This window comes from Hesperophylax consimilis, chromosome 26, assembly GCF_061612785.1.
Source record: "Hesperophylax consimilis isolate HC1 chromosome 26, BYU_Hcon_1.0, whole genome shotgun sequence".
Taxonomy (NCBI): Eukaryota; Metazoa; Arthropoda; class Insecta; order Trichoptera; family Limnephilidae; genus Hesperophylax; species Hesperophylax consimilis.
The window spans coordinates 16,974,645-16,998,773 of NC_142861.1; the positions used below are offsets into that span (position 1 = coordinate 16,974,645).

At 33.7% G+C, this 24,129-nt stretch overlaps 2 protein-coding genes across 12 annotated transcripts in view; one reads left to right on the top strand and one right to left on the bottom strand.

Moving 5' to 3' along the window:
- Positions 1-5,149: 5,149 nt before the first annotated feature.
- Positions 5,150-10,841, top strand: LOC149411204 (uncharacterized). The gene is made up of 2 exons (XM_089647107.1): positions 5,150-5,636; positions 9,851-10,841. The coding sequence occupies exons 1-2, from the start codon at positions 5,308-5,310 to the stop codon at positions 10,056-10,058; spliced, it is 537 nt and encodes a 178-aa protein (XP_089503233.1). The 5' UTR covers positions 5,150-5,307; the 3' UTR covers positions 10,059-10,841.
- An 8,144-nt stretch (positions 10,842-18,985) lies between these two features.
- The window catches only part of LOC149411205 (antichymotrypsin-2-like), a 126,721-nt gene continuing 121,577 nt past the window's right edge, over positions 18,986-24,129 (bottom strand). For all 11 annotated transcript variants that reach the window (XM_089647421.1, XM_089647405.1, XM_089647406.1 and 8 more), the window contains exon 10: positions 18,986-19,188. The gene's annotated coding sequence lies outside the window, so the exon portion shown is untranslated. The remainder of the gene's footprint in view (positions 19,189-24,129) is intronic.

Consider the following 24,129-nt stretch of genomic DNA (forward strand, 5'->3'; position numbering starts at 1 on the left):
TTTCGTTTATCTGTTCAATGTTTTAAAATAAATTAAGTTTGACTACGTAAATACAATACAAAACATTTTTTCTGATAATATTCAGTGGTAAACATTTTCATAACCATAATATACACAGATTATGGAAATTATAATTCGTTTCAATTTAATTATTACAAGAAGTAACTATTTATGTCGGGATAGAAGGAAAAAAGGCATTATAATTTAATATTTAATCAATGAAAGTTCAAAATCCCTTTGCCGCCATTTTGAACTTTTTATTTTTTTCAATCTAAATACGAATAAATTATTTAATTAACCCTAACCTAATAAACCCATTTTGTGCTTGTAAATAGTTGCTTGTAGTAATTGTGGAAACAGAGCGTAATTTCCATAATCTGTGCATTAAAAGCGCAAAAAAACCACTTCACAAAAAATTGAAAACATAGATACTCCATTTTTAAGAGCTACTGAGTACTAATATCTCGTCGAAACTTATGGGGCCGACAGACGTAGCTATAAAAGATCAAAAGATATTTGGCTTGGCGTATTTCGGCATATCGCTCGCCGTACATTTCCAATTGAAATGTATGGCGAGCGATATGCCGAAATACGCCAAGCCAAATAACTTTTGATCTTTTATAGCTACGTCTGTCGGCAGCTTTATGGTGCTGCCAGACGCAAAGCTCACATCAAAAGTTAATGTACAGCGCATCATCTTTTCTACCGACACACGACGCTATCAAATATTTCTTCCTATGGTAGGAGAGGGGGTCAGTTGAATTCGAAAGCGGCCGAGGAACATAATTTCATCTGTCAAAGTGACAACTTTACTTACTGACAGCTTGAGCACGTTTTCGAAATGGATGATACTTGTCGCCTATTGCTGGATCTGTTGGACAGCTCATCCTCAGATGATGATGCCGCCAACTATATAATTATAAATGCTATTTATAAACTGTTTAGATTTTAAACAATCTGCGCGTAAATAGCGCATTTTCACATAACCTGACATAACCTCTCCGTCGAATCAGGAAATTCGCAGTTCGCATGCCGATCGACGAAAGCGACATATAATAAATTATTGTAAAATAAGCTCACGTCGATTTCTAAAAATGTCGAAGGCAAAGGCGGCAAGGACCAACACCAGGGCAGGGAACGAGAAGAGAGCACGAGAGCTGACGAGAGCAAACCAGATTACCCAGTAAAACAATTGAAAACAATCAACAAACGAACAAACTAGAAGCTTCTCTATGTAGGTTTCGGGCCGTCCAACTTTATCAAAAAACCGAATGATATTACCAAATAAACATACTGAGTTAAAAATATGATTAATTTTGAAAGGGCGAAAATTTGTTTACTTCAAATTCAAATATTGATTATATTTATATTTTAAATATATGTTAAGTATGTTTGCCAAATAAAGTTTTTTTATGTTTCTAAATTTACTAGCACACATGACGATATGAGCTAACATAATAAATAAGAAATGCATTATTAGGCTGCTTATGTCATGGCTGTCAAAGGGAACACGGAACTTAGTTGGTAGCTCCGCAATTAAAATGACCCCCTCTCCTTTTTACGGCGGAGAGGGGGACGCATAACTTTTCAAATATCGCGTCGGGAGCGGTTACGTAAAATAAATTCGGTTAGCGAAGTTCAGAACCACACTTATAGCGCGTTATCTTTTTACGTGTGTCGGGTCTGTATGGGATTGTATGGCGAGCGCTATTGTGCTTTATATTATCTGTTGATGTGAGCTTTGCGTGTGGCTGCACCATTATTCCACTATTAGAATACGATAAGCGGTGCGCGTAGACCGGATTAGGTTGTTTTTGTTAGAGCGTTGGGAGAGTTGGAAGTCAGTTGGGGGTAAAAAAGGGTAACCTATTTTTTCGCTTTTTGTCTCATCTAAATATAATGATAAATGACTACACCAGGCATGTCACCGTCACCTACCCGGCTTTATCTGAGGACAACTTGTTTATTTCTCGATAGTCTTTAAATTCATTACCTACCTACCTATATTTATAATTTATAAAGCTACTTTATTTGTAGAACCGTGTAGGCAGTTATTTGTAAAAAATAAATGGAATTAAAAATGATTTATTCTCATGCACAACATAAACGAACTTTCGCGTCTAAAATTATAAATTCGTGTTAATAATTGTTTTACCGGTTGGGGCTGTTAAGGTGATTAGGTACAAGCGAATAGCGATCACAAGATATTTTTAAAACTGTACATTTTTACGAGGTCAACAAGTAGCATCACAGAATACTGGAGTCTGGAGTACATGCTCAAAAACCAAAATTAACAATTTAATAAATCGTCAACATCAAAACCAACAAATCAAAAGCATATCATTCATTTCAAGATCACTTTAGCAGGTAGGTACGTGACTCAAGTTCAAGACTCAGTTGGTCTAATTTGCGTATTTTATGAACAAAAATTAGAATAGAATCACATAATGCTCGATGTTGAGGTAAAATAAATTAATCATAACAATCCCTACACATTTCAATAAACCATCAAAATCTAAACCATTCGGATAAAACAATACAACATATTTCAATACACTACAAAACAATTGAAGAACTCCTCCGGATTACGTGCAAAACAGAACAATTGAAGAGTTCAATTTAAATTACTTACATAACGCAAATCAATTATTTGCTGCCAAGGAACCAACTTGTTGCGATTTATTTATCATAACATAACCTCACATTTTCGGCACTGTCACTCCGACATTAATTTTTTCGCGAATAAATAATTTTCGAATTTGGAAGAACTTGCTGTCAGATTTCAAATAGGTTATTATTTCAGCGCATGCGCAAAATAAAATCAAACATACATATATAACAACATATATTATACATCTTTCAAGTAGACTTGACTCGGTAAATTCGCTAGCAAGCAAAACAATAAGCCCGGCAAAAAGCGGGATACGAACTGATTGCTGATCATAAATGAACCTACACCTTGCTGATCAACTGAATCATCTGATTACTGTTTTCAATGGAGTTGCGAGATGAAATGAATATTATAATTTCGCGGCCAGATGTGTATTTGGGGAAATTGTTGCCAATTTTGTTTTGAAAACAGCAATAGTCGTAAACTAATGATGTATCTGTAGAAGTCACCCTAATATTAAGTAAATTGCTTCAAATGAAAAAATAATGGGCTTGATCAAAATCCACAACCATAGATATACCTGGATATACCACTGATCCACAACCCTGTGTTCTTTCACCCACTTTTCAAAATTAAAGTGTTATAACATCCAAGTTTTATACACATATTTAGAAAAGATAATAGTTTTTTTCAGAAATAAAAAAATAACCTTTGTCACTATATCTAGTGATTTGTTTAATTGAGTATAAGTTCTCCGAGTTACATTTTCTTTATAATGTCCTGACAGCCTCTATGGGCGTGGGGTAAGGCTCTCGACTAGCAAGCCAGAGGTCGCTGGTTCAATACCCGGCGTGTGCAAATTTTATTGGAATAATTTATTCAATGTATATAGTTTTTTATTAAAAAATTCTTTTATTTCACAATTTACTCATTTAAATTAATATACAAATAAAAAAAGATACTCTTAGCATCGCCCTGGTGTAAGATCAACATTCAGTGTGAAAGTTTTGCTGGAAATGGCTTTGGCCATCTTTTATGACCAGATCTGGATAGACAGGTACTTCCCCGCCTTCCTCTCTCCCATCTCCTTCCCCTTCCCACTACCTTCATCCTCACAACATACCCCAATTGGGGATGTCATAGTCTCACTGGCTCCAGATGATTGGTAGCAGTTGGGACTGTGCGGTTTAATAGAAAAAAAAACTGTTATTAATTTACCTTACTTTTAATTATTATTATTAATTTACTTTACTTAACTAAGTACAAATACTGATCACGCCCAGGCAGAGAAGACAATATATAAACCGCCACAAAATTGTGTTGATATGCGCACTAATATAATTAATTATTAAAAAAATAAACAGTATTATAAATATTTAGAAATGCACACACCTCTGCTATGCTGACTATTGACATGATCCGTCTGAAGTATAATGTATGATTAATATTTTTTTTAATTATTAAATATCATACTTGTGCCTTTTTGTCACACAAGAATGCCATTTAAAAAAATATATATTATGATAATTTTTAATAATTTATGCGTTTTTAAATTATGCAATAATTATACTGCCTGTTCCACCGCAGACCACCAAATGCAAGAAGAATAATCTTTTTAATTTTTTTTATTTAGGACAGATAAATATTCGATATTACATCATTTCCGATTTGGTAACAAAACAGGGAGGGTAATAATGAATTCAAAAACTCCAATAAAAATTATAATGTACCTACACGTGTATACAGGGTGTATCGGCACTAACCCGACAAACTTTAACCAGCTATTCCTTAGCACATTTGGAGTAAAAAATGTTATGGGCACTTTGCTGTCCGGTAGCATTTTTTTTTTCAATTAAAAACAAAAAAATATTAAAATTTCCACACTACATCACTGTCATTGGCATTGCGTTTCGTGTTCAACAGCTGTTATAAGCAAGTATGTCAAAAAGCGTCTTCGCTCTTTCGCACACACTAAATAATAATAGTTAAAAATGAGACGAATGGTGCCGTGCCATTTCGTTGTGATTGTATAAGTGCGCCAATATAGGTACACACGTGCATTATTCAACGGAATTCGAATAAAATATTTGCCAGATGGGTTTTCAAACTTTGACAAAGGATAAAACAGTGGTGACATGTGGTGAAAATATGAATGGTAAATTTTTTATTAAAAAAAAACGTTACCGGACAGCAAAGTGCACATAAGATTTTTTACTCCAAATATGCTAAGGAATAGCTGGTTAAAGTTTGTCGGGTACGTGTCGATACACCCTGTATGTAAGTTTTATGAGCCATATAGCTTTTTTTATTTCAAGTTTGTAGGTATCATGGCTATACAAACTATTTTTTTTAAATAAAAAAAACAAATACCAATAAATCGATTTTATTTCCCCATCCCTTACGAGGCTAACATTGACACAACTGAATAAAATATACATCTAACCCCGTTTTTGTTCGATTGATGATTTTTTTTACTTCACGAAACAGCCATAAAACCTAAAATAAAATTTTGTGATTTTCGCCTTTTCGCGCCATATTTTCTGTCATCTGTGCAAAAGTTAAAACTCAAGACCGGTGCTTTTACTGTTTTCTAGTTTTCTTATAAAAGTATTTGTATTAGATCAGCAGGTTAGATCGATAGTTTCTTGACAGCTTTTGACTATTTTCCAGCTATAAGTTTTCTAAAGGTTGTAAAGATGCTGCGAAACGTCGAAATCAAGGCGAAAGTGCGCGATCTGTCTGATATCATCTCAAAAGCGAAATCTCTTTCTGGAAACGACGGTGAACTGATTCCACAACACGATATATTCTACAACGCGACCAATGGAAGGTTGAAGCTGAGGAAGTTCAGCGATGGGTCTTCCTGTCTGTTGTTCTATAGCCGGCCTGACACGGAGGGACCCAAGTTGAGCGAATACGAGAAATGCGAGCTCAAAGCTGATGAGCTTGGAATCGCCACCGGCAAACAGATAGATTCCATACTTACTAGGAGTTTGGGCATTAAAGGGGAGTTAAAGAAAGTCAGGTGAGGATATTTATACTTTAATAACAGTTCATTTATAGGTAACTAGCTGACGTGTACCTGGCGTGGCTCGACTTTTCTCTATTTACTATAAATATAATATCCATGAATTATACATATAAACCTTCTGTAAGAAATTCTCTAAATAATAGTGAAAACCCTATCAAAATCCATTACGTAGACACACGCGGATATCGACTTTATTTTATACTATTTAAAGATTATCCCCTAACCGCAGCACTTCTTGTTACATATTATGGAAATTACACTCTGTTTCCATGATTACTTCATGAAACAACTATTTACATGTAATATATGCTCAGAAACCTTCACAAGTGTCACTCCATACGAAAAGTCAAATGTTGGCTAAGAAATCGTTTTATAAGGTGAATTTTGAATGAATAAAAATGTAATTATAATGCATCTTTTACTATCTATATCGATGTAAATCGTTGTTTCTTATAGTAATTAGGTTGAAACGAAGTGTAATTTCCATAAATATTTACTAACATTCTAAACAAATTAAATTAAAAAACCTTCCTATTTGGAATGTTATCTCTATCTATACAGGGTGTCCGGAAACTCGTAGTACAAGCGGGAAACTGGTGAATCTACATCACATTTGGAGTCGATTTTGTAGTATATATTTTTTTTATTTGAGCTTTCGTTATCGAGTAAATCGAGTTTGAAGTTGATTTTTTTTTTTTTTTTAATCAAATTCTTATAAATTATTACTGAAGATCAAAGTACCCAACTAATTAAAACTATTTGAAAGTAAAACAAATGAAGAAACTCGGATTTGAAGCATTATTTTGAAATCACCCTTCATTTAACCCGGTGTAATCATAAAATATTTCTGCTCTGCAGGGTTAAAACATCTGTTATTCAACCCTAAACACCAGAAAAAACTTTAACCCTAAAATAGCCGAAAAATATTTATTTTGGTTTTTTTTTTTTTGAAAATGCTCAAATCAAAAAACTTTATGTTTTTTTGGGTTCCCCATGTGGTGTAGATTCTCCAGTTTCCCACTTGTACTACGAGTTTCCGGACACCGTGTATAGCTTAATGGCTTTACACCTGAATAACCTTACTTACATAATTTTTCTTCGTATTGTGGAGGAAAATAACTGGGATGCTTAGGACCTGGTAGAGTGGTCATATTTATTTATTTATTCCATTTAAACGCCCATAGGGCTTTTACATACAGTGCAATTATGTTTTTTAAATACAATAACAATAAGTAGTTTACATAATATATGAGAATATACAGATTACATAAAATATAAGATTTAACAATGTATAGGTTAGGTTAGGTTAGTAATATATTCTGTAGTATAATTTTAGAATATATTCTGTAGTTTTTATGTGTCCACATATATTCAATTCAGAGTTCCTTAGGTCCCGTAGCATATTATGTTCGCATAGTGACTGTACCGGTTGCGTTTTAGTGCGATCCAAGTCTTCCGAGAGAGAGAACACTGTAAGTTTTGTAGTTGGGCTCACAACAAGGTCCTTGTTTTGGTAAACTTTTAGGATTGCTAACCACGCTTAGTAAAAACATATATTTAAATTACATTTTTATTCTACTTAACTCTTTGCACGCGGCCGTATTAACTTTTTTGTTTTTTGTTGTTACGGCAAATAGTCTATATTCACACGCGGCTGTATCAACAGTTGATACGGAAACTTTGACGGCCAATATTCCAGCGCCCTTTCATCATAAATGTATTTCTTGCTCACTTGGACATTCGTAGAACTATCACGATGCTGACATCTACAAGAATATCTCAAAAATAAAATTGTATTTCATAAAAAAAGATCGATAATCAAGTGCGCCTCTTCGCGCCTTTTAGTCGTTTAGTTTACATTTTTGTCAACGGATGGCGTTAGTACTAGTATGTCATTCACAACTTTTCATAACTAAAAATGATAAGTGATCATGGTGTCCCACTTGTGTCTATCACCTAAGTACACACACGCCGAGTGAATGGCGAGACCACATTCAAAAGATACGGTATGTCTTTGTATGAAATTTTATGTTTTTGTTTTTATAAACATCTAAGAGTGTTGACACACGAGGATTTGTTTTCATATTGTGGAGAATAATCTGTTCTGTCTGTATAGTCCAATAAATCATGCCAGAATGCTATAATTTGACATTTAATTGTGTGCATAGGTATTTGAAAATATGTACCACGTACGGGTATAGATAAAACGGAGCAAATTAACGCGTTTAAAAGGTTAATTCTATAAATTTACATCTGTGGGAATAGAGAATGCTGCATTTAAAGTAACAATTACGTGATTTGAAAATTTGCTTTTTTATAGGAAGACCGCCATATTGACATTTTGGTATGTTAGTAATCCTGATATTTTGTATTAATATAAAAAGGTATTCTTTTTATTAAAATAACTTAAGCCTAAAAACCTATTTTATCTAATATACTAGCTATACCCCGCCACGCGTTGCTGTTGATCAGTGTGTCTGTGCAGATAGAGAAACAATAGTTCGTGTTGCTTTTACGTACAACAGAAGGCGCTGTTTAAAATAATAAAAACATGTTTGTCCAACAGATGGCACTGTTTTTCAAAAAAATCATGTTTTTACCTGTCACAGGTTACATCTATATAATATAGGTATATAAAACAAATGCGTATTCGAATGCGACGTTATGAAAAAATTTCAAATAGCGTATTCGAATGCAACGTTATGAAAACTATTCAATTTGATGAAGAACTTTCGGAGATTTAAGATTTTGAACAAACAAACATTTATATTTTTATTTATAAAGATATTATAAAAATAAAGCCGTGTTTCCCTATCCGCCTAATTTTTTTCACAACCAACCACTGGTGGTTATGGTGGTAGATAGCCCTTGGTGTCACATCGAAAGTAAGATAGTTTGGTGGGGGTGTCTGAGCGTGGGTGGTAGTGGGTGACGAAAATGTGATTTGTTATGGGAAGGCCGCGAATGCTTCAGATTATTTCAGAAAGGGCCCGCCGACGTTGTCGGTGAGTCTAGAAGGTTCCAGAAAGTTCATGAAAGTTCTTGAATGCACAGGCGGTTCCTTGGTACGTGCATTTGTGCATTGCACTGCTTGTCTTCAATCTCCACATAACAAATTACAACGACATCTGTGCCCCAGTGATCGATTTAAGAGATTCGTAATTCCCGTCAGGTCATTATTTGAGCTATCTTCTAGTAAAAAAATCCCGCGCAAGAGCAAGCGGTCGTGCATACCCAGATATGCACAGAACCAACTTTTACCATACTACTAAAACAGCATCGGGCGGTATCGAGACAGCCCGAAGTAGCCGAAACGGTGACATGAGCGAGACAGATTACACTCTTAACGTCAAATTACATGTTAGAGCAGTGCAGATACATAACCCAACCGTGCATTATCGAAGTGCTTTGACGGCTAGTGAATTTTGCATCACTTTGATCATGTGTAATCCAATGCGTTTGGAATGGATTCGCTTAGAAATACTAATGTTCAATGTTAACGCAACAACATTAACGCATTGGAACTCGTTCGCGGTGAAATCAAACGGTTTTGCTATATTTTCAACGATGAATTGAGTGTCCTTTATTTTCGAGATAATTTTGTATTATTTAATCAGTTATTTTACAAATATAACTTAGAAGATAGAATGAATTGCAGTAGGTGTTCCCATTCATTAATTTGCTCCACCTAAATTACAGACTAGGTACATTTTAAAAGTGAAATGCACTGCTGGTAATTACAGTCACGGGCCGCGTCTGCTTGAATGCTGTAGAAGGTTCTGGAAGGAGAAAGTTTAAGAGTGGCGGAGTGTGTCGGCGAGTGTAAAAGGTTCCGGAATGTTCGAGAATGCTCTTGAAAGTTCTGGAAGGAGCCACACCAACGCTTGGCAGGGTACAGCTAGTATTAATATAAAATATCAGCATTACTAATGCTAGAGGGTATTGATAAGGTGACATTTTGATTTGTGTTTAAAAAACCCAGAAAAAGTAATATCCAAAGTCAAAATGAATGTATAAGGTCAACACTGCAATTACAGTGCTTTGTGACATGTCTAGGCACAATTCTTTAAAACTTCAAATGCAGGGCTCCAACTCTTAGAGGTTAATAATGTCTTACGTAATCCATAAGTTGGTATGGGATGTGTGGGATTACACTAATCTCCCCACATAAAGAAACTATTATTATTAATTTAAAACCTTTATTCCAGGCACCTCTTTTTGGTGGGCCAGACCAGGGTCCACATCGACAAAGTGGAGGGTCTTGGCGACTTCATGGAGCTGGAGGTGGTCTTGACTCCGCAGCAGACCCTTGAGGAAGGTCAGGTGATCGCAGAGGATCTCATGAAGGAGCTCGGAGTCGCCCCGGAGGACCTGCTTTCCGGGGCGTACATGGACATAGTCCTCAATAAGAAATGAATCTGTTGTGATTATTATTGTCCTCAATAAGAAATAATCTATCGTGAATATTATTGTGCTCAATGAGTATGAATCATCTTATTGTCCTCAATAAGAAATGAACCTATTATGAATATTATTGTCTTCAATAAGAAATGAATCTATTGTGAATATATTATTGTCCTTACTCAGTTTGGATCATCTTATTGTCCTCATCAAGTATGAATCACCTTATTGTCCTCAATAAGAAATGAATCTACTTACTGTCCTCAATAAGTATGAATCATCTTACTGTTCTCAATGAGAAATGAATCTACTTATTGTTCTCGATAAGTATGAATCATCTTATTGTTCTCAATAAGAAATAAATCTACTTATTGTTCTCGATAAGAAATGAATCTACTTATTGTCCTCAAGAAGAAATACCTATGAAAAGGCAAATATTATGTTATTAATAAGTAGGTTAAATATATTATTACATGCATAATAATATATAATATTATGTATTTAACCTGTAACAGATCACGCTATAAGCGTGCTATATTTTCGTCTCTTTGCCTATTTCAGCATATTGCTCTTCATACATTCCCATTGGTAGTGTGCATGGCGAGCGATTTGTTGAAATAGGCCAAGCCATGATGTGTATATCGTAATCTATCACCTACCTAAGGGATGTAACAATACTTGTGTTTAGCGGTCTGATACCAATTACTGTCCTCAATAAGAGGTGAATCTCCGGCTGATTGTTTTCCCATATTGTTATGCGCTCTAAGAGTCAAATAGTTTATAAGAATATTTTGTAATTCAAACAACTTTATTTTTATTATAAACTTTTTCGATAATTAATTGCATTTATTTATTTTTTTGACCATTTAAATCATAGACATATGAATATTAGTAGACCTGCCCTAAGTGATTAAAAGCGTATTATCCCCACTCCCCATACCGGTTCCATTGGAGTCGGCTGGGCTCGCGTATGGCCTCAAGTGAAATTTGAAAACGTGATGTCATCATTCTTGTGCGAACTATGGTCGAGGCATCATCGGTTCATTTTACGAAATAACACGGCAAAATGTTGACTTGTGATATGAAAACTTGTAAAAATAGATGTGAAAAAGAGAATAAACCCAATTGTCGTATTACATTCCATAAGTAAGCATTATTTTACTTTATTTTAAGCTTATTCACACCGTATTATATGGATCAGTTTTAGAAACATATACTATCACATCACAATGTAGCGATTCTCAAGTGTGCTCATCGTTGTTTACTGGGGTAAGTAAATTATGAAACATTTGTAAAAGTGTCTTAACTAAATACTCTGAAACTAACTACGACTCTGCAAACAGAAGAAATTTACTTTGCCGAATTTGGACTTCGCAAATTAGTTCATAACGTGGCGAGTAATTTGCGCTCCCATGTAAAAATGTCTATTCATTCAAAAGCAGATTTTACTTTTAAGAACTAAATGGTGATATTATAATGCGAGATGCCTATTTACTGTCAGATTGATTTATTGACGAATCACAGTCAGCTTAACCCCCTTCGTTCTTCAACAGTTGATTTTACCCCTCGCCATTATCTTCGCGTCTATTAATTCCTATGTCTGTGATTTAAATGCTATTTCACTCTTCGTCCTTTGGGAACAACTGAGAGCCATGGAAATGTTATAAACTTTAACCTATCCCTTTGACCTGCGAAGAACAAACCTTGAACTTTGACCTACAATCTGTAAACTTAACCTTCCATCGGGCCCATTTGATCTTATAGGCACAGCGTGACCATTTTGACTTATGACATGTTCTATGCACCCTTCCCACTTAATTTGTCGTTGACCTTCACTACGAGAAGTTGTTCAAGCTTTGTTCAGAGAAGCTTATTGCGCCCGAACTCATTACATTTTTTACTATATACGTCTTCAAGAAATATATTGGACGAAGTTACATTAAAAACTGTATACTATGACCTTGTTCAATCGATACTTTCATATAATGTCATATGTCACAAGATTACCCTAGAGCCTTTAAATGTTGCACAAAAATTAATTTTGAAAAAATGTATAAGAAAATTTTTTTGTATTCATCACAGTTATTATACAGGATGTCCGGGGTCAAAGTGCAGTAACTTCGGGAGGTGATTCTACATGATGGTAGGAGCAAAAAAGAAAAATAACTTTATCTGAAATTCCAACATTTTTTTTTCCATACAAAAAGACATATCTACTAAAAATCCTTAATGGAGGTACAAATTTACCTGATAAATTCGCTGTTTGCTTGTCGAGCGCGAGACTGGTGACATTGTTTATTATTTGCCAGTGAAGTTTCCGTCGTTGAGAGGTATGTTGTAAGCAGAGATGTGCTTTATTTCAAATAAATCCATTTCAAATGGAAATGCAAAATGGGTATTTTCCATTTTGCATTTTAAATGCTTTTCTAAAAACCATTTTGCATTTTAAATGCTTTTCTCAATGCATTTTCCATTTTAAATGCTTTTTCGCAACATTCTTCCTACTATCTCCACTCATCTTTTTTTCATAAGCCCCAAATGTCAGTCGGTCCTCAACCTCGCTATGAGAGATAATTTACATTTTTCAAGTTGCTCCCTGGTAGAAGCCCTGGCAATCGAGTGATACCATTACAAAAAATACTGATTCAAATACTAAACATGGGCCCATGACGCTGTAATATTAAATGTTAGATAGCAGTTTCTATGTTTTTACGTTGGCAACATTTGTCCAGCGCAAATTTTTTGTGGTTCATAATCCGTAGTCGTGGCATTTTTTGATTTACCATCATGTAATATGTTTGTTCTACATTGATGTCCATTATTAAATGACAAAACTGTTTAAAAATTCTATAATTATTTTAATTGTTTGACCTGAGAAACCATTTTGCATTTTCAATGCATTTTGAAAATAGGTATTTTGCATTTTGCATTTTAAATGCTTTTCTAAAAACCATTTTGCATTTTAAAATGGAAAAGTTTTGACCCATTTCCATTTTGCATTTCAAATGGTTTTGGGTACCCATTTTGCACATCTCTGGTTGTAAGTATGTTGTTGTTTGTGTAATCCTTATCTTTTTCACGGCATGAAATGATCATTGAAGTTATCAGCTTTCAGAAGGATTAATGAATTAGTCTCTAGTTACGAAACGGGCGGCCTTTAAGCCCTCTAACCCATTATCGAGTTATGTAACCCACATGTATAGTGAGTACATGTGAGGTATTGTTTCTGTTACCAGCTGTAAAGCGCGGGAAGGGGGGTAGCTGGTGTTAGTTCTAGGATCGGCCGTTCGATTTCAAATTATCCAAAAGCAATAATAAACACCCAAGCCGCCGCAATTTTTCGTTTGTAGCTATCTTTTTTACTTCTACCATCATGTAGAATCACCTCCCGAAGTTACTGCATTTTCAACCCGGACACCCTGTATAGTGAAAGTAAAATTATGTCAATAAGGCAGTTGTACATAATACAGGCTCTCTGTAAATTTTTCAACAACATTGATACTGCCAAAAGATTATTGGGTCCTTCTTTAATGTATCAGCTGGCGAATACCAGAACAGTTTTTCTTATAATGCTCCGTTGCTTTATAATATGCACGGTAAAAATATAAAAACTATAGGTTCATTGAATCTATTCCAGAAAATGGTAAAAAATTCCATACTGGCTGAGAGTGGTGATTTTGGATTGGCCATTTATTTATTTATTTAAACGCCCATAGGGCTTTTACAGATAATAATGTACATCTTTATTTATTTATATATTTTTTTAATTATACAGATCTTATATCTTATATGATAAATATATGTTATACAAAATAATATTAAAAAAAATATCCGAGTTAACAAAATATAGGTACAAATAATTGAGATTAAAAATAGAGAATCTGCCAAAATCCTCCAAATCAATGGTAATGATTATAGGAAAGTATAAAAATAGTTTGCAGAGTAGTAGAAATAGTTCGCACATACCCCGTTTAATGTTTGTCAAGCCATGTTGTGGCTTCTGTCGTAAATCACCTTAGGAGCCCCATATTCCATCTGTGATACATCTGTGTATGTGTTATGTGATTTACTTATTTGATTGAATATTATTGTAAAGCTGCTCATTTTGACACAGGAATTTCCTAGTGAGATGAGCAGCGGAGGAAAAAAAATAAATACTTGCATTAAAATCGTTTATTACCTTTGTTTTAAGAGTAAAATAATGTAATAAATTTGAACCCTTACAATAATTTTGGGAAAAGATCCCTAATGAAGTTGTATAAATGAACATTAATTAGATTTAATTATGTTTTCTTAAATGTGTGCTCTCAAGCACGTTGCGCTCTAACTCAGCTGTCCACATACTGCGCTCGACAGAAGGTTAAAGCGAAACGGCAATTTCAACTAGATTGATCTATACCGATTTAAAAGAAAACTGATTTTGCTACAGACTTCCTAATTGATGGACTTGCCCTGAATTAAATCTTGGTATCATTTTAAGGAGCTGAAGGCAAATCACATGACCATATTTTCGAGAATAGAAGAACGCATTGAAATAACCAGATCCTGCGCAGAAAAGTCAAGTTTGCTAAATTAAGGCAAAGGTTTTTGTATAATTTTCAGAGTAATTATGTACGACAAGTGACACCTATCAAGGTTAGATTATATTATTTATGAAAGGTTCTCGCCTCTGCTATTTGTTTGTGATTAAATTGTGTCCGCAAAGACGATCCCTGTTTTGCGGCCCTTTTGAATTTGAAGGTGTCAACAGTCTTTGTCATATAAAAGGTCGTGGTTCCATAAAAACTCTCTCTTGCTCAAAAACAACCAAAGGTTTCACCTTTCCTAAAGAACCACAAGAACTAGCCTGTACCCAGAGTATTTATTAAAAAGTGCCTAGTCATATCATGTGATAGTGGAGGTTTATTGTTAATTAAAAGTGATTCAGTTTGCTCTCAAGAACGGAGTTTTAATTCCAAGGACCCTAATTTATAACAGTTTTATCTGAATGTTGTCTGGCGTAGCGATGCTAAAAATGAGTGAGGTGGGTAAATTAACACAAATTTGTAAAAGTGTCTAACTAAATAGTGTAATAAAGTAATCAATTTTGGAAACAAGCCCGAAATTTTGTTTGCCCGATTTGGGATTTGTAGTTTTTTACGCAACTAGCAATTTTCTCGCTATTGTAAAAAGGATTAGTGATTTTTATTTCAATGCACTGAATATTACAATGCGAGTTGCCTGTATACTATCAGATTCATTTATTGATGAATTACAGAAAGATCTATGCAATTGATTTTCTGTTCATATTTAGAAATGTTTTTCTTTCAAGTTAGATTAGATCGTCTGTCCAGGAATTTTCTGTTCAGTAATAGCAGTTTAGACTAACGTTTGTATCGGTGGGATCTTTAAAGGAAGAGACTCACTGGTGTCTGGTCCCAGGTCGCAACACATTAAGACATTGGGAATACTTACAATCCACACGTCTTCTATGGAAATAGATGCATTGGGAACATACTTGCCAAACGCAACGCAATCCTACGTTCTGCGCTGTCCAGATCGGTGGGACGAATGGAAGATGGAGGGGATGGCAGTCGCGCCTTCCAAGTGACCAGCAGTGGCAGCTCGTAACTTTTGAGCGTGATAGAGTGCTACGTTTGTAAAATTCAACATTATTGGTGTAGTTTAGTTAGTTTTGTTTGAAAATAAAAATTTTTATTTTAAGATTTTCGGGAAATTTCAGTTTGGCCATTTTCTACACCAATTTCTGAAAATCTTCATACACAAAACCGAATTTTCGAAAAATAAAAAAAGGAAATGTGTTTGACTGCGACAACATTCTAGCACTATAGTTGCCTAAAAGTCACGATACACCACTGGTGACCAGTGTGTTTCTAGATCTTACATATTATATGATGCATAGTTGATTTGATGTTTAAGGTTAAACGTGACGTAGTTTATAATTTACGCATTCATAGATGGCGTTAATTAAATTACTTTATGAAAATGGATTGAATCTCCGATACAATATTGTATTTGTATGTCTTCCTTAAGAGAATTGAGTTTTTGTACAGACTAAACTACTTATTTATATTCATATTGTGAATGTACGGGCGCAAACAAATAATTCGTGTTAACACACTTTGGCCGGGAAAGGTAGTTCTACCCGTTCGGTCGATTGATGCTTAAGACCGGGAAAGGTAGTTCTACCTTTTGCGCCGGCCTCTTTTCAATGGCAGCAAAGACGGAATTATTCAATGTTTTTATATTAATATCATATACCAATCTCTTTATAAAGGTCCCAACTATATGTACATAATTATCGAATCGTAATGCAAGTCTGTTTTTTACATTTATTTTCGTGCCTTTCGTTTACATCGGTATTTCAACAAAATATAGTATATTATTTGTTATTGAAATAATTCAATTCCTGGAATGAGGGTTTTTATGACCGTGAAACCTGATTCGAATCTATTTCTCTGTTCCGCACCCACTCAACTCCTATGTGCAAGCGAGTGAGAGATGTTGGGTGTATTTAAAGAAAGCCGGTATGAGCAAAATACCGATAAGCGGACTGTAATAAACATTTTACAAGGTTAAATTGAGTTGCATTTTTATAGCTTGGGTATGCTGAGTTACTATGTAGAAATTTTTATTAAACTGTTTTAATTATTTTCTAAGATATGTCGATTTAAAACAAATTAAAGAGATTGGCGCAGGACCTTTATTTTCGCCTAGAGTCAGGGTACCGCCAGTGCAAAAAATACCCAGCCGAAATGTGTTAAGAGGAAGCTACAAGCCAAAAATGTGTATATTCTTGGTGGTGACAGGATAAATCATCACAATGATAATTCATCACATCTTTAAAGAGTCATGGAAAGTGATAAAACAAAAACTTTACTAACTGGGTTAAGTAGGTTAGGTTAGGTTAAAAAATATAATTTTTCATCATTTCCAACGTCTTTATATCACTTTTTAAAAGTGTGTTGAATTATCACTGTGTTGAGTTATCATGGAACCATTCTTGGTATACCTTATATTGTAGGTAATAGACATTAAAATCGCTTGACAAACGGAGTCTAGAAACGTTCGATTTCAAGCACAAAACTGGTTTTAATTTATTTTGTAAATAATTTTATAAGAAAACAAAAAAGTTAATCAAGTGAAACTGTCACATATTGTCAAAAGTTATTTTCTTTATGCCTTCATACATTTCTATTGAAAAAATTTTTTTTTAGTTGTTTACATTTATATTTTTTATTGAGTAATTTATTAGGTCTCCAAAGTTCTGGTTGATAACTTTAGACAGCAAAAATCCTCATCTTTTCAGCTATGTGACTTTGCCATCCCCGATCGTGCCACTGCTTATAGACATAATCACGTTTGTTTTAAGAGGAACCAAAAATTGGAAAAAGAAACTGTCACAGATAATCTTAGCTATAATACTGTATTTTTTTAAGTTGTTTCCTTTATGCGTTCATACATTTCTATTGAAAAAATATTTCTTTTAGTAGTTTGCATTCATATTTTTTATTGAATATTTTATTTTTTTATTTGTACTCTACTCAAGCGAAGCGATAGGAAAACCTTCAATTTATCTAAAGCATATTTTTTTGGTATTCATAATGTTCACCAATTCATTATAAAGATTAATCAAAATAGTGATTTGGCAGTAAGCTTCGCCTTAATATTAAATGTGATAATATTTTTATGCATAACTTCCAAAAAGTCCATTTTCATAAAATAATTAAAATAGTGCCGTCTAAGAAAGCGTAAATTATAACGAATGTTACATTTTGTTAAGTGGGAGATAAACAACTACATAATAGAATTAGCAAGACTTTAAGAGAAACCAATCTCCGATTAGAATTTTCTTTGCATACATAGGATAAGTGTGCACATCGGCGTGGGAATGTAGCATGTTGCAAAGTGGGACCAGGCTTTCCTTACCTTTATGTAGTATTGCTTTTGGAAACAGCAGAACATAAGCTACTTAACGAGTAATGCTAAACAACACCACAGTTTACCCACAGGTGGTGAAATGCCAACTTACTGATAATCATTTCATTTTAGGTTTTTCCTATGAATTAAATAGGTCAGGGCTTCCCTAACTATGAGTCGCGACGCCCCGGGGCGCCGCGGGATCATCCCAGGGGCGTCGTGAGGCAATCTTTATGGCGAGAATATCGTTTCATCAGCACTGCAGCGTTAAGGGTTTTATTACCGTTTGCGACATCATACTTGTGTGAGACAGGTTTCTCTGCAGCTGCAGTAGTTAAGAATAAGTACAGATCAAAAATAAATTTAGAGGCAGAGACGAGAGTGGCAATTTCGAAACTTCAACCTCGTTTTGAGAAACTATGCTCAGAAAAGCAAGCACATCCTTCTCATTAATACCAAAGAAAAAAATTGCTTTTTTATCTTTGTTTGCTACCATTTTTGTTTTTATGTTGTGTTCTTTATTTTCTAATAAAAAATTTAGATACTTTTTGGAGTTTTTCTGACAAATTGTTATTAGGTAACGTACCCATACTACGTCACCCGTTCAGGGGGGGGGCTTCCGAGCCAAACCCTCTGATATGAAAATATCTGGAGTTGGTGAATTATTTTCCCATTTGATCTCTGGTGATTTGACATGTTGTTCTTGTATTGTTTGGTATTTATTGGCTTATATAATGTGGATTGACTAGATGATCATTTGTGGAAAAATGTGTGAAAGGGTTTAGTTTTTCCTGTGGGGAAGATTTAACCCGGACATAAAGTAAGAAAAAATAATTTTATCTATTGTTGTCCATATTTTTACCTAAACACCAAATACATACCTTACACTGGTTCCAACTCTGATATTCCGTGCAGTTTGGTTAGGTCGATATGCTTTCATGCCGCATCTCTGTTTATTTATTTTATTCTTTATTCTTCCATAGTTATAGGGAAATAAATCAAAGTAAATAAAAAACAATAGATAAATGGAAAGTTTATAAAATATTTATTGAGCAAATCACTTTTAAAATATGAAATTTTTGTTCGAATGTAACATACAAATCTGATATAAAAAACAAATATAAAAAATAGACATTTGTAGAAAAATAGTAAATATCAGAAAAATTATTAAACAACAAGTTTGTGCAGCATATTAAAATTATAACAGCGTAGCACGTAGATTTACCTGCAAAATTAAAAAAAACATATTAGTATAACAAATATATGCGTTATTTATGTCAATAATAATTGTATCAAGTTTTTGTGGTTTCGAACCAAACTAAAAACTTTACACATGATTTAAAAAATATTATTTACGACAGCCATCTTTAAAAAGCTTTCTAATTGATTTTACATCCTTGCACTCAACATTCTGAGATCAGGCGTTTTAAAAAATGTTTTAGTCAGAGTTTTAATAATTTGAAATAACCGCACTATTAGTATAACCGACTGTCAAAATTAAAACAAACATTTAAATTTATAACTATAAAAATAATTCAATCAAACTCATGCCCCATGTACAATCATTATGTAATTATTGATCATGCATATTATTAATACAGAACACATTTATGTACAGAGCGACATTTCATGCAAAAGCGAATAGTAATCATTGAAAGCAATTAGTTAAAAAACCACAATTAAATAACCAAGTTTTTTTCAAACAAGCGACTAATGAATTCCTCATCCTTGTAATTTTTCCAAATCATACATTATTATGTATGAAAAGCGCTTTGTGCCATTCAATTAATAGGTATGGCATACTAAAGCTGGGGCGGTGCAACCAAGACTATACTAGATCCGTTAGCCAAGGCACAAAAAGCTGTAATAAGAGTGATGGATAAAAAAACCTTATATGTATCCATCGATATTCATCGATATCCATCCCTATTTAAGGCGATGCCATACGTAGTAATGCAAAATCATGTGTTTTTGTTTTGAAAATTTGGTCGCCTAGAAATGTTTCAGATGCTTTAATTAAATACTGCGAGTAGAATACATCTTGGCCTTTAAAATAATCGAGTATTTTTTAGATAAGTCTTTTTATAAGCCCAGAAAAAAATAATGTATAAGGCCTATGAAAACTGCTTTAAAGTTCCAAATCTCCTACTTACGAACCCATTTTCCGTTATGATTTTATTGTATAACGTGGAAAATTAAGTGATTTATAAAATGATCGAAAAAAAATTAAATATTTATGCCTGAACATCCACAAAATAAAATAAAAGGCACTTTTTGGCCATGTTTTTTTCTTGCATAAATCAAAACAGGCGGATGGTGTAAAACAGGAATTTAAACCTTATCGCCATCTATGTAAGGGTTGTTATTGATAGCGGCTCAATTTAAAATATTACACGATGTAGTGCATCGCCTTAAGGAAACAAAATTGTTAGACGTAAGACAGATTTATATACATGCACTCATTATTTACTATACGAACAATACCAAGCTTCATAGTCTTGTAGATCACAGTTACAAAACAAGACTAAGATCAGAACAAAGGATGATAGTACCAAAAATGAACACATCGTTTGGACAACGTTTTCATATATTCCTGGCTCCTAAGGTGTATAATGGGTTCAAGCAGCAATGCAATAAGGTTAAAACAGGCCCTCTTCAAAAGCAAATTACCGTATGGCTCATAGAATGTGGCAGAATGAAATCGGAAAGCTTCCGTAAAGAAATTATTGTCTGACCAAAGAAAGACCATTAAGTGAATTCATTCAGACTTTATTCATATTATCGTATTTATATTTATTATTTTTGTTTTGGTTTTACCATTTGTATAACGATATATGTACAACATTCTATAATTGTTTTTATATTTTTTCTTTTTATATTTTCTTATTTATGTTACCATTATATTTTATAATTTGTGATCTATTAATATTATATAAAATAATTCACTCGGTCCTGGATACCCCTGATTTAATAGAACTAATACGATTTCATTGCCCTGGTCGCGCTAACAATAGACTGACTCTACCGTTCTACTATAATAACACACATACATTATCACATTATTACTCACCAATCAGTCGATTACACATTTTGAGAAATGAACATGCTAACATCGGCGATATTTATTTCTTAAAATTAGCGCAATATAAACATGCACTCAAAAATTATTTTTCCATAATGTAACTTAATATACGCAATATGGACATGTTGAAATGAAATGATGATATTTCTCATTGTTCTTTTTTTTTATTTTTGGTTGTGATACACAAAATAATTGTATGTTATTTTTAAGTTTTAAGTTTAAAACTACTATTATGTAATGATATTATTTTTCTTACTTTTGTACTCTATTATATGTTTATTTATAGAAGGCAGTATAGCCGTTTATGTATTTAAAATTAAAAATTAAAAATTAAATTTAACCACCATAATACGGACATTATCCTAGTTTGGGGTATTAATATAAAAAATAAAATAAATTATGTATATTACATTGACCGAATAAGTAATTTTAAATGAATTCTTCATTTATCTATGAAAAACTGTCGAGAATTTCTATTTATTCTGATGTCCTCTTCTATCGGAAGTTTGTTATCGTCAGATATGTTGTCATATTAATCGAAAAGTTCCCTGCTTTCTTGAACACATTTTATTGTTTCATCTTTTTAACGTAGTAGGTAGGTACCTAATGTGAGTTAAGTTATTTTTACTAAATCTATGGAGTAATAAAATCATACCATTAGGTATTTAAACTAGTTACTATAGCGAACTTAATTTTGTGCGCAGGGTTTTGTAGCATTCGGTTTACGTCGATTGCTTACCGACCCCTTGGGACAACAGGATCAATATAGGTACAAATAGTAGAGAATTCAGCAGTTATAATAAATAGTTTGAAGTTAGGGCTGAAAAGTCTTTAGTTATAGTTATAAATTACATACTTATCTAAGTAGGTACTTACCATTTTAGTGAATTTTGACATAATGCTAATGGGCTATATACGTACGTTTTGCTGTTGGAATATTACAAACAGTTAATATGAAATTGCATTATAATAACATATTTAAATTATGTTATGTTTATTGGTTATGATATAAGCAATATTGATTTGACACATATTGCTAGCAACTAGCAACGCACTCTGGAATTATAGGGGGCGCTGCTTGTAGTAGACAACTCGAAATTCAGTATTTCAGTGGTTTATTTATGTATTCCTTATATATAATAGTATTATCAACCTGTTGAACGCCGGCTTATCCTTAGGAAAATGTTTAAAATGTCATTTCTATGAGTATAACTAGCTGTTCTGGGAAAACTTCACATGGTAGATTGTATATCATTTTTATAAATATTCAACACATTATCTGCTAAGAATCAGTTGGCGCATGGCAGTTTTGCATCGGGCAACAAGAAGTTAAATGTCTGAAAATAGAGTATAAAAGGAAACTGTAACGTCAAAAATTAATATATGTACACATTATAAGACAATTATAATTAATACAATTTTTCTATTATGAGGAAAATGAGCTGTTAATCACGAAATGTGTTATATTTACAACTAAATGAATTGATTTTTTTTTTGGGAATGCCGCACAAGAATCCCAACTGCTCCTGACTATTTGGAGTCTGTGGAACTATGTTGTGAGGCTGAAGGAAGTGGGGAGGGAAAGGAGATGGGGAAGAGGAAGGTTTGATAGTACCTGGTAAATGGTGGTCTTTCACCGGACGATACGGACAGTGTATATTAATCTACCGTTACCTGTTACACTACTTCGTATGTATATATTATACGCAAGGGCGGATCCAGCTTTGGCGCCAGGGGGGGGTCACGTAGTCGTGGTCAAGTTTTTTTTTTTTTTAAAGAAAGACAAACATTCCCGGGTTACGAATAACCCAACAATAACTCCTACCACCACCACAGAAAGCCGAAAATGCTTGCTTGTGTTGTGATGGAGGACTTAGGTCCGGTCAGTTACAGTTACCATAAGTTATAATTTAATTTTGATAATAATATATACAAGTAAAAAGTAGGTATTGTTGGATATGGTAACACTAGGTATATCATTAAGATTGTCTTTTGCTCCGCAAGCCCGGGCGGCGTAGGCTCGTGTAATGTCAATTGTCAACCAATACAGTACAGATTACAATTATTAATCGTGTTCTTATTTCACCACAATATAACATGGTGTCAGGTGTGTCTTCAACATAGTAGGAATCTTGCAACATTTTGAATTTCCTTTTCCTCGTTGTAGTTATTCGCCATCATAAAAGGGTAAATATTTACCTACGACTACCGTTTTTACTACTACAAAAAATTGCCCCTTTAATAACGCCTGCTCGCGTCCCCTTTAGAGTTATATCCCAGTTTTCAAGTAGTTTGTGGGCTACGCTAGGTTTGTATAGACTGGTTTGTGATTTAATTCTACCTAATCCAACCTAACCTAACATGTACGGAATATTTTCTCAAACGGTAGTCGTAGGTAAATAATTACCAAAGAAATGATTGCTTAAAACGTTTCCACTCGCCAACCATATCCGTAGCATTCTGCATTTGCAGAATTTGACTCGACATTATTATTGTAACACTTTGCTTGTCACGACAAAATAGACAAATAATAACAGCTTGTTGACCGTTATTTCTTTGTTAAGAAAGACAAAAAGGCCCAAATAAAGTGTTGAAATAGATTTTGGCTTTAATTAAACAATTATCTATGCGCTTTTGTTCCGTCAAAGGCGACAATTAATTTCGTTTTATCCGAATGACAGCTACCTACCTGACATCTGCTGACGGCAACCGGCTTCGTATTCAAAATTTCAAATACGTAAATGTTAAAAACAGAAACATTAGGATTAGAAAGGATTGGACCGATAATAGGCCACATGCATCACATTTTAAAAAAAATCCGGTTTAGGCAAATATTCTAAGACGTTCCGTATTTTTTTTTAATCGTATTTTTGAAACCCTGGTGATTTTTTTAAAATTTCAACTCGAAAAATCAGACCATTTTTTATAAACCGGAAAGACGGGACATAATTTTATATGTGCAAAAAAACGGTAATTAACTAGCCGAAAGTCATTTAAAAAAGAACGTTTTCCACACGAATGTCACAAAAATGGCATGAAATTGTACGGAGTTCTGTTCATAACATCTGTCAAAACACCGCCATC